The sequence below is a fragment of the Clarias gariepinus genome, chromosome 14, assembly GCF_024256425.1.
Source record: "Clarias gariepinus isolate MV-2021 ecotype Netherlands chromosome 14, CGAR_prim_01v2, whole genome shotgun sequence".
Classification (NCBI taxonomy): domain Eukaryota; kingdom Metazoa; phylum Chordata; class Actinopteri; order Siluriformes; family Clariidae; genus Clarias; species Clarias gariepinus.
The window spans coordinates 19,391,691-19,404,349 of NC_071113.1; the positions used below are offsets into that span (position 1 = coordinate 19,391,691).

Below are 12,659 nucleotides of genomic sequence, written 5' to 3' on the forward strand. Positions count from 1 at the left end.
CATTTGCACTTCAGCCTGTTCTTTTTTTAAAGTGTGTGTGTGTGTGTGTGTGTGTGTATGTGCATGTGTGTGTGTCCTGGAACCTTTATGCCCGTGAATGGGGCTGGCCTCACCTCAAACGTAAACAGAGCCGAGTCAGCACTGCAGCACGGATGAAGCTCTGGCTCTGTTATCATAGCGCAGGTATGATCGCGCTCTCTGGCCTTATTTAGAAGAGCGCAGTCTAGCCGAACAAGATTAGCTCAAAATACACACACACACACACACACACACACACACACACTTCTTCACCTACTGTATACCTCCGTGGATTTATTTTCAGTATGAACCTTAGCATTAACTTTTATATAAAGGACTTCTCCCATTGCACAAAGTTTTGGCACCCCTCACCCGTTCTGTACCTGGACAATAGTTATAGTTAATTAGTTCTGGGTCCCGCTTTTGCTTGTGATCTGCATTGTTCTTGCTGATTGTTTACACATCCTGTACATGTGCTGTTTTAATACTCAGCCATGTCCCCAATGCCACGACAGTACTGTACATTATTATTATTATCATTATTATTGAAACCCAGTCAGACTTTAGAGGTGTTCGGAGTGATTGGTGACATTCATACCTATTTTTTCTGACATTGGATTGGATTGACGTCATAACAAGTAGAAAGTTGTCTTGTGTTTGGACCATTTGGTACTGTACTCGTATGTGTGTTTACGTGTTGAAGCTACCCTCGACGCTGTCTGAGGATGAAGAGTAACCTGATACTATTTAACTATCACTTGCTAATTATGCACACGTCTTATAATACCAGTAGTTGGAGTAAGCTGTAAGAGGAGAGAACGAGCGAGCGAGCGAGCGAGAGAGAGAGAGAGAGGTGAGAATGTCTATTCTGAGTTTATTTATTTTTTTAATCACTTGTTCTCTTCTAAATGTAGCATTCTCCACAGGCTTTGTACCGCAGCATCAGGTCACATCCCTCATTATGTTATTGGAACAAATAACACTTGGTAAACACTGAGAGCAGTGAAGAGAGTCAAATGCAGCACACAGCAGGACACCGAGTCGAGTACTGCATTATCTGTCACCGTTGCGTCAGTTCTGTCTCCTGGGAATAAAGCGTCTCCTAGAGGCTAGTATAGGTTTTGCAGTTAAGTCAGCTCACAGTCAGTGATATGGCCTGAACCGAAGACCGGCATAAACACATACGAAATATGCACATCACAATTATATATTCTTATTTATCCCAGTATAGGTAGTACATTTATTGGTATATGAATAACTGGTGTGATTGTTTTCCTGTAAAAGCGTGACCTGTAGTGTTCTTATTTCTCTCATACAATAATAAGATCAATTTTGTAATATATTAATAAAGGATATAGTATGTGTTTTTAACCATTTCAATGTATATTTACAGTAATGTTGTGGAACAGCCACAAGTCAGGTCAGTTTGGTGGGTTTCCTCCGGGTACTCCGGTTTCCACCCACAGTCCAATGACATGCAGATTGGGCAAACTGGCGTTCCCAAATTGCCCGTAGTGTGTAAATGAGTGTGTGTGTGTGTGTGTGTGTGTGTGTGTGTGCCCTACGATGGATTGGTACCCTGTCCAGGGTGTACCCCGCATCTTGCCCTAAGCCTCCTGGGATAGGCTTCAGGCCCCCCGCGACCCTGAATAAAGGATAAAACGGTATATAAGATAAGTAAGTGAGTGAGTGGTTTCCCTTGGGGCTGGTTAGTGGTTGTTAGCATTGTCGCCTTGCACCTCCAAGGTCCAGGTTCGGTTCCCACCTCGGAGTCTGTGTGCATAAAGATTAGGCTAATTGGCGTTCCCAAATTGCCTGTAGTGTATGAGTGTAAGTGTGCCCTGCTATGTCCAGGGTGGACCCTCATGCTCTAAGACCCTGTATACAGGATAAAGCTGTATAGATGATGAGTGTGTGGTCTGCCAAATTGAAGGTAAGAAGACAACTAAATGCCATGTTTGCCAAATGCAATGTTCTGTGCTGAAGATTCTCCCATGGAGGAAATTTACACAGTGCTGCCACGAATCTTATTCTGCATATAGGCTGTAATATATTTACATGTTTAAAAACAAAAAAAAATGTCACCTGATCCATTGGTATAGATTTCTCTTTGTTATATACCAACACATTTTTCAATCTGCATCATGAAGCTATTAAAATCATGTGAACAGTCTACTTTGCATCGCTCCGTAAATATTAACAAAGCTGTTATGACCAAAACAATCATTAGAATGTTCACATTAATATAAACTTTGGATTTAAATCACAGTGAGAGCTGGTGTCAGAGCTGCTTTATAGAAAAATCAATCACCTCCTCATGAATCAAACTCCATAATTTCCACCTACCGAGGTATAAGGTCTAATAAATACTGCACGGTTTATCTTCTCATTGAATATGGTGTGATTATTGTGCATTGCGCTTTGTGCGTGTACTTTCAGCGCTTTACACAGTCTTTGAAAGCGTTCGCTGTAGTTTATACGGCACCTGCGTCCTGGAGGGAACATATTCACTGTCTCTGTATGCCTGTAAAAATAAACATAACTTGAACTGAATTAACATTTCTCGAAAACACAGAGCTTACATACTGTAGCTGACAGAGTGATGTGTGTGTGTGTGTGTGTGTGTGTGTGTGTGTGTGTGGTGACTGGCTTTTGTTTGATGTGACGGTTCCGTGTTCTTGCGGTTAGAGAACGTGTGTGTGAGAGAGAGATAGAAAGAAAAATTGCTGGGTGGGGATGTGGTTTAGATTGTGACTGTATCTGTGTGTGCATACTTGTATGAGTATATATGTGTACGTGTGTGTGTGTGTGTGGACCAAAGTAAACTGACGTAGCAGTGTTTATGACAAAGTGAAAAGGAATTCAGAAGTGTTTGTTGTGTGTGTTTTTTTTTCTCTTTTTGTGGTATCTTGTGATTGCGATGTAGGAGATAAAATCTCTCTATCTTCCTCCCCGTGTGTATTTGTGAATTGTGTGATCTGGGAGTGTTTCTGTATAGCAGGAGTAAGGGGTGTGTATTCATTTCTACCCTTTATGCTACAGTGTAGTATAGGTGTTAAATTCCTTCTACGATTGATTTGCTCCCGAATTGTGCAACAGGAAAGCATCCATCCTGTCACCAGGAGAGGACAAGTTTGTATCCCAGTGATACCTGAGCCATCTCAAACCCTGTGTGTTCTGAACAGGAGTGCAAATCAGAGCAGCACTAGGCTGGCTGTTGTGTGCATTTGAGAGAGTTAATGGATGTGAAAAAGCGCAAACAGCACAAACAGCAAACTGCCCTGTGACGCTGCAGTTCGGAAGCATGTGCTAGCTGTCATATGATAGGGGAAAGATGACTGGTGAGTGACCAAACCTCGGGAGAAGATCAAAAAGATTTCAATTTGAATACTTGCAGATTTACTTTTTTTTTTTTTTTTGACATGCCAAATCGCAAATGGCTTAACATTCATAACCTCACCCACCCACTCATTCATCGTCTATACCGCTTTGTCCTCAGGGTTAGCAGGAGGCCTGGGGCCTATCCCAGGAGACTTAGGGCACGAGGCGGGGGACACCCTGCACGGGGTGCAAATCCAGCGCAGGACACACACTACAGTCATTTTGGGATTCCCTAATCTGCATGTCTTTGGACTGTCGGAGGAAACCGGAGTACCCGGTGGAAACCCCCTAAGAACGGGGAGAACATGCAAACTCTATACATGGGAATCGAACCCAGATCCTGGAGGTGCAAGGCAACAATGCTAACCACTAAGCCACTGTGCCGCCCCATAAATAACCTACAAAATCACTTAAACAATTGGTGAAGTTGCATTTTAAAAACTGACAGTAGAAATCATAGCTACATTTATTAGTGAAATTAAGGGCACCGTGTACCCAAAGTCATTCCCTAAGGGTATAGAAATGAATAAAGAAAATAAATGAATGAATGAATGAATGAACAATACAGTAGGACTCTGGTTCACTTTAATTAGCAATACTAATAGTCGTAGGGGTGTCTGAGACACATTTGTGCTTAACATGATACAGAACTTAAAGCATACTCCTCTGTTCTATTTGATGCCAATACAATACTAAAGGTAAATTTCAGAAATCTTTCTCTTTTACATAAATAGACAAGTATGTCTTCCAGAGCTCTATTTTATACCTGCAGCTCCGTCTTCATATCCTCGATGAAGTGGCATGAGGGCTCTGAAAATCCATAATGGCTCATAATCATGTTTTCATTATCGACGTTGTAGTATTTTGTGTCCGAGGGCCCAAAGTTAATTTCAGAGGGAAAACAAGCGTTTGTTTAAGAGATAAGCCCGGAACACACGAGTGGCGGGTGAGGGCCGAGGCGGAGCGTGCTGAGCGGGCTCCTCCAGCCCTGGGGAATGATGCTATGTCAGGAATGTCCAATCATAACACTCACTTCGAGTGCATGTGTCACGGCGACACATCAGCATGTCAGCTTTTCCTACCTTTATTACAACCATCAGACTCAACACGAACTGGTCTGGAGCTGGAACACTCAACCACAGCATCACTACTAATGTGGAAAGATTGCACAGAATGATCAGGCCACAGGATATCCTAATAAAATGCTGATGATTTCACTATTCTTCTTGTTAATAGAAACTTAATCATAAAACTGAAAGCACTCTTACCGATTTCCTAGAAATAGGAAGAATCCTATGGAGTAGTATATAGTATTGTTTATATACTATATAGTATATGTGGTTGATTTTAACCATGCTGCAGTGTTAAGGCCAAGCATTTACACTCACTCACTCACTCATCTTCTATACCGCTTTATCCGGAGGAGATTAGGAATCCTGTGAATCCTGTTCTGTGCATATAGATAGGAATTTAGGGGTAGAACAAAAAGAGAACACGTGTGTTCCCTGAAGCTCACTTTCCTAACTTTTGCAATCTGTAATATATCAGTTCAATGTTGTATCAAAGTAGGGAGTGAATACTGTATATTAAGCTTTGTTAAAACAACAGATATGGCAGATAATGTGTTTAGTTAAGAAACTGATCTCTTAACCTCTTAAACAAACAGATTTGCTTGTAAAGGGAGCCGTTAGATTTGGTACATACATATACAGTAACGACCCATAAGTATTTAATTATAGTGTTATAATGATTACAGTGAGTCTGTTGTGTAACGCTTTCGGAAAAACATTCTTCTTTTTTTATTTTAAGTGCAAGAGAGAAGACTAATAACAGAATACTAAGCATCATCATATTACCGGATCTCACACTTTACAGCGTACGATCATACATCAAGGTACTTTAAACACACTGTTATGGATCACCGGATTAACTGAACAGTTATTTAAAAGCTTCGTAGTGTCAGGTGACCTGATGGAAGAGGGTTTCATCAAATCTATGCTAACGAAAGCTTACACTCACACTGATGTCATCTTCCAGCCAAATCAATACCCTTTTGTCTGTTCCTCTGTCTTCTGTGTCTTTTATCTTGAAAAGAAAATAAATAAATAAATGCCATGAATCAAATCATCTTCATGATCTTGTGGCCCTTGTAGTTTTATAATTAGTATACATGTAGCTTCGTCTAGACACTGCAGCTTTCCTCCAGAGTTGTGTGTGTGTGTGTGTGTGTGCATGACCAGGCTTTGTGGGATTATGCAGATCCCAGGTTAGATGGCATTTATCAGAGGCCCGTGGCAGGTGTCGGCCCGCAGGCCTCAGGCTTTAATGGGCAGCTGAAATGCACGGACCTGTGTTGGCTTTCATTAGGAGTTCCAGAGAACAAACGCAGGATCGGGGCCTTCTGGGAAAACAGAATTCTGCACCCGAGCTGCTAAAGACAAGCGGTGCGGCGACTTTAGACCTGGTCGCTCTGACGAGCATGGAGGCATCCATATGACAAGGTAATCTATTAGGAGGAGAGATGATGATATAGAGTGTATAACTCTAGCCAGAGCTGGTTGTTTGTCATTAAACAGCTGTGCTAGTTGTAGCGTGATGGCCACGTGGGATTTGGTGCTTGAACAGGTATGCAGAATTTGCATACAGTGTTGTGAGTACAGTGCGGCACTTCGATGCAGTCACCTCTACAATGTTGTAAAAAAAAACAAAAAAAACAGTTGCACTTTGTTTTTTCGAGTTTAACATCAGTGCTAATATATGCGAGCCGTAATGACCCCTGTTTTCCGTTGGGTCTGTGTAGCGCTCCGTGTTTGTCGCCAAACTAATGTTCTCTTATCGAGTGTTTGTTTAGTCACTTTTCCTGCACGGAGCTCCTAGAGGCGGTCATGAACGCACTCAGGTGTGACGATGTAGCGGAGTTTGTCACGGATCAGTCACCTACATCCAATGTTACACACGTCATGCGCTCCTCGCCCGCACTGCCTGATGGGATATGTAGTGCCTGCTGCTTGAGATGGCTCAGATGGTAGTAACTGTAAAAAAAATTAATAAATAAAAAAGGATTTATTTTGTATGAACTTTAGATTTTGTGCATGCATGATTCAAATGTGGCGGAGTCATCCGAACAAGAGGGATAGAAAAGATCTGATAAAAGCATTCAAAGGAGTGTATGTACAGTAAGAGAGGGAGAAAGAAAACGTGCAAGAGATAAAAAGCACAAAATCAGCTTAATGTAAATGTATTAGGGTGAGCGGTGGAGATGTGTGCATGTGTGTGTGTGTGTGTGAGTTTCAGCTCCATAGCCAAACCCCTGTGCTGACTTTGCGCCTCTCAAAGGAAAATTGATTTGGCCGAGCTGAAGAGAGGTACTTAGATGAGTGGAAAAGAGAGATGGGATGAAGGGGGTGGGTAAAAAAAATTGAGGCGCTTTTGGCACACCTTCGGTTTCTTATACACTTTTTTTTTTTGAACACCTTTTATATCCTCAAAATACACTTTTGCACTTGTACGTGTTTATGCACCTTGAAAGAAACCTTGACTCTCCTCAAAGTGAGTGAATGTCCCAGTTGTTTAGTCCAGTGAAAGATTGGAGTATAATCTTTAGGGAGGAACTGTTTTTAGCGTATGTACTGTACACTCTCATGGCTCACCCACTCACTTATCTCAAAACAGTGTTATCTCATGCTCTGTGTCTCTCACACACACACACACAGAGAGCTATAGATTTTAGTCACATCCCCTCTCATTTCCTGACTGTAGCGTTCTCTTTTCTCTGTAAACAGGAATCAGGAGTTTGTCTGAGCTGGTAAACAAGTCAACTCCTCCGAAATGCTTCAGCAGGTTAATGAGAACCGAAGGACATCTGCCAATCCGTTCAGTCTTCACAACTGTCCCATTTAAAAAAAAAATTTTTTTACGGAGCTTAATAATAAAAACCGGCCCAAGCGCCTCAAAGAATCTCTGAGGATATAATTTATTCGATATTTTATGTTACGTCTTCACAACTCCATCTTTCACGTACTGCTGATGGTTACGAAACAGACTCTTTAAGTGTGATTTATGCTGCCAGCTCCGTTCCAGCTCTGTTCAGCCAGCACTTACCTTAACGAATGAGAGCTCGTTAGATGAAGCTATCTCTCCATCACTCGCTCTTCTAATAGAATGTCACATCATGCTGAGCGAAGCACGCTCGCTTCTGCACACATGCACATACACATACACACGCTGCTAATTAAGGTCGCCTGGTCCGCTATGACAAATCAATGCTGCTTAGTGTTATCTAGCTAACAAAAAAAAAAAAAAAAGGGAACAGATGAAGTGGTATGAAAACAGCGCGGTGAGGCCAGAGATCAAATTCAAATTTTATTTGTCACATAAACAGTCATACACGGTACAATATAAAGTACATTATTTATATATATGTAATGCTTAAACGACCACCAGTGACCTTAAAAATAAAAGTTTATTAATAGGAAATAAATATAAATAAAAATAAATAAAATAAACAATAAGATAAGAATAATATATCTATAGAAAACAAAATATACAATATAAGAAGAATATAAGAAAACATAGCTGTACAAATATGGAGAAGAGATGATTTCTGTACAAATATAAAAAAATATATATGATACAAATATGCATGAAAGTCTTTTATTGAAAGTGATTTATGTGCAACGAGTAACGACGTAAATTTTGCACCCATTCTGGACATCCATAAGTGTCCATGGATGTCCAAAATGAATGCAAAAAGACAAATATCCATACGTGTGTATGTGCAAAATGGTTAAGTCCTGTGTGGTGTACTGATGGAGAGACTGTATCGCCTGCGGGAAGAAGCTCCTCCAGATGTGGACCGTACTCACAGACTAGTCCGCATTAAGTGTCGAAATGTTTATAGACCAGGACTGCAGCGGGTTTCCTGAATTTATTTTGCACGCCATCAAAATGTTCTACGTCGGTTTACTTTATAGACATAAGATATGCATTGAATTACCCATGTGGCAACACTTGAGGTTGAAATGATGCCTATCTCCTATTTAACTTCACCTGATAAAACAAGTCGTACAAGGTGTGCATTAGTGTGTATTTGATCCAGTCATGATATGTCCCCTTGATTAGCTTCTGCGGTTCAGATGTAATGTATACACAGTACCTCACCATCACCATCACACACACTCAAACATCATTGTTATCCACAGACAGATGTGTTTCCAGTTGTGTGGAGGTTCTAATGGACTGCTTATGGTTGGCCAGTTTTCTCTCAAAACATGCCAGTTGGTGTACTGGTTATTCCAAAATTGTCTCTAGGTGTGAGTTAGTATACTATATGTGTGGTGTGTGCCTGGTGCCCTGGGGTGTATCTTTGTACCTAGTATTCCTTGGGTGGATTCTAGATCCAGTGCTACTCTCAGGAGGATGAGACTCTCACTCTGACCTATTGAGGGTCACAGGAAGCCGGAAGCCTTGGGAGACTCAGGGACCCTGGATCGACTGATACACTGGAGTGGGATTAATTGTATTTTAATGCTGATTGTGACATCTGACAGATGGAACTAGACTCATTAAATTTGACAGAATTTCGTCTAAGGAGGGTATAAATAGGAAAATCTACTCATTTTCCAATGTTTTGTTTATTTTAATGGTCAGTGAGAGCTATTAGTCCTGCACAAGTTGGAATCCTGGTAGAAACAGTCTGACAGCCCTGATTGATTGACTTTCTATACTCGTTATCTGGCTATCTCCCTTCACCCTGTTTAGAATCAGTATTTTCTACAGTAGATGGAATCGGATCAAATCGAAATGTGACAGCTCTGGTCCAACATTCCACCTCATTAATCTGCTCTTTCGGTACTTCTTTACCCACACAACCTCCTGTGCATATATTCTATAAGCACTTCCGTCTAATGTTTTCCCTTCATCTCTTTCTGTGTGTGTGTGTGCAGTGAGTAACTACAGCCATGTACTGGAAGGCCAGTCAGACTCCGATGATGAGGACAAGCTCCATATCGTGGAGGAGGACGGAACCCCCGTGGACGGCGCTGATGGTGACAGTGTTGCCCATGACGACGACACCAACGGCCCAGAGGACAGATGGGAAGAAGGTAACGTTCCATCTAGTGGTCTTATCGATATCTCATAAATAAAAGTAAAATAGAGTGAAAGAATATTAACACATATCAAATGCTGAGATCATTTCAGCATCCATGATTTAGATGTTTTAGATGTGTGTCAGGTGTTAACTGTTAGAAATGTGTTTAAATAGTGAAACATTAAGCACCAGAATTCCTGGCCATTAGCTGTTGGCTGAAGAATGGTGTGAGGGTGTGTGGGACATTAGTGTTTAGGGAGGTTCTGGAGAAGATTTGAGCTGCTCAGGAGTGTTAGTGTTTCTAGTGCATAGAGTTTGGAAGCTTCATAAGTGAGATTGGGTAGTAAATGCAACAAAATATACTGGTTTCGTATCCATAACTTACCGGAATGGAGAGATTTAGAGCAGTTTTGTCTTATGTGAAGTTTTTTTTCTGAACTGTTTCTATACCATAATAATAATAATAATAATAATAATAATCACTAAATCTCAGAAATTGGCCTGTCAGGATACTGTGTCTACACCACGTGTTTATGCGTCTCTGTCTACACCACTCATAACTCATTAGTAGTATCAGGTCTGCAGTATCGACTCAACCCTCAACCCTGTTTTTTTTTTTTTATTATTTCTCTCAAATTTCAGCCTCTCCCACTCATACCTCTCTGTTGCTCTTCCATTCACTTTTCCACCTTTCTCTCGCCCTTACCTAGAGCAAAGGAAGGCAAACTGACTCTCTCTGGCCTCCGTGCTTGTGTTAAAGCCTCTGTTTTTGCCCCCGTACACGTCTACTTCATCCTTTCGTCTTTACAACAGTCTCACACTGTCTCGCTCCCTCTCAATCACCGTGATTAAGAGCAATCGCTGCCTCCTTGCATGCTGTCGGCCCCTATTTTCCCCAGGTTGGAACCACACCACTCTTATTTACAGCGATAGTTCACAGGCACTTTTCCAGTTCGGCGGCTGCTCTGTGTCGTCAGCTCACAGTCCAAGCCCGAGCTGAAATTCTGTAAAGGTAAAGAAGACGGATGGGAGGCGAAGGGAATGAAAATCGTTCACGTAAACACGCATTCAGACTACACACACGCTAGACCTTTTTGGGAAACGGTTAAGCAAACGACCCGAGTATCAAATAATGTGGCTTTATTCCAGTCTTGCAAAACTACATAGCTGATGAAATTGAGAAAGAAGAGGGAGGAGATCTCATGCTCTCGCTGCCTCCCCCCACCCGTCTCCAACCGGGCTACATTCCCTAGTGCGTTCCCTTGGAATGTTTACAAAGATTTTATTATGGTTTCACAATTCGTAAATTATACTTTCCCAAGCTATGTTTGGCAAAACATTTATTCCAAATGACCCAAGCTTTCTAGTGTGATTTGAAAACTTCTCCAGACATCTCAAATCACCACATCATAAAAAAATTATAAAAAAAACACGGAAAAGCAGCCTTGACATGCAGCAGGTTAAACCGTGGGTTTAATATGCAGCTGATCGGAGCTCTCGCGTGCTCATTTATCAACATTGCACTGAACGTTTTCGAAACCGATCCTCATGCAAAATCTTTCGAAATTCCATATGCGCAATAAAATCGGGACGCATCAAACATGTGAGGCTGTTTAATAACTACATTTAACGTAAATAAACGTAAATAAAAGGGTTCGACATTTCGCTTTTGCCGAAAGGAAACCTGAACAAAATGAAGCAGGAATTTTGATTTTGATGAGTCAAGTGGATTTTGTTACTGCAATAATGTGATCAAGGTGTTGCTATCTGTAATATCTGTAACAGATGTTACATTGGCACACACGGACTCTCTCTTCAACTTGAATCACTGATCAGTGATGGAAAACATGCAAATTATGGTCCATTTCCTGAAATGCGCTCTTCGAGATAAATCATATTTATTGACAAATGTGTTTACATTTAACCAAAACCGAAGAGTAGTAATAGATTTCGTAGGTAATTCCGTCAGTACCAGTGAATCATTAACTTTATTATTTATTAAAAGTCATCAAATAACAGCCTTTGAGGAATAAACACCGATCCGCCATGACATTAACGTTGATTATGAATAATATATATCACACATACAGTGTATACACACTGGTGGTACAGGATCAATGGCATCCAAGGCTCATTCATGCCTACAGGGATCAAAGGGCTAGACCTCGCTGGCCAAGATAGAAAGTTACCAGAACACTGAGCACACCACAGACCACCACGCACATGGCCCAGCAGGCAAAGAGCCCAAGACCACCCACCCAGCGTCCAAACTCCCCATGTCCCAATCCAATCAAGCACTGACGGGATGTGCCAGCAAGGCCCGAAGGCCCCACCCTGTAACCCACAGCACCCGAAGGATCTGCTGCCAATGTCCTGGTGCCAGACACCACAGTAAGACACCCCCAAAAAGCTTGTGGAGTGTGATGATTTGTGCTAAAATTAGAAATAAAGAAATAGCGTTGGTACTCGTCGGTGGAAAAGAGTTTATGGGCAGAGTTAAAAGGTTAAAGCTTAAAATAAGATGAACATCTTTAATGTAATCAGTGATATTATTATTTTAGGTTGAAGCCCACGTACATGTCTGCCTGTCTTTCTGTACGGCAGATTTGGCCAACTGATTAATACATAGAAATAAAATTTCTCCCTGTTCGGTGATCAGAGAGTGAGTCACAGATGAGAAATAGAAAAAGTAGATCAGATAAAGAACAGTGTAAGTCCTAAAATGACTCCAGTGTTAAAATTTACTTTTAGCACTTCAGCGCTGTTATTCCTCTACTGAAAATGTTTAGTAATCTCAGTAAAATATATTCAGTTCAGCTTTTCTAATTAATATTTATTGGTGCAGGTGTTTGTTTGCATTGAACAAGTAGCTTATTTTAAAGTAAATACGGCACATAACTGTTCATAACATCATTTTGTACAGCAAAAGTTTCCTTAAATTCTGTGTAGCACAAGATTTAAGACGCGCCCACAGTTTGGCATTCGCGTGGTACGCTTTCGAAATTTCCGGTTTAAAATCTGGCACATAACTTCCCTTTTACCCGACATTTTAAAATCATTTATGGCGCAGGTTTAACTTCAGGCAAATACACAGAGCTGGCAAAGTTTCATTAAACTCATGTGCGGTTAATTTTGCTCGATTCTGTGACTAATCAGACTGAACAGACAG

General features: G+C 41.1%; 1 protein-coding gene across 2 annotated transcripts in view; it reads left to right on the plus strand.

Moving 5' to 3' along the window:
- The window catches only part of zeb1b (zinc finger E-box binding homeobox 1b), a 63,430-nt gene that overhangs the window by 34,389 nt on the left and 16,382 nt on the right, over positions 1 to 12,659 (plus strand). For both annotated transcript variants that reach the window (XM_053511895.1, XM_053511896.1), the window contains exon 2: positions 9,345 to 9,503. In XM_053511895.1, coding sequence (XP_053367870.1) covers positions 9,345 to 9,503 — 159 coding nt within the window. The remainder of the gene's footprint in view (positions 1 to 9,344; positions 9,504 to 12,659) is intronic.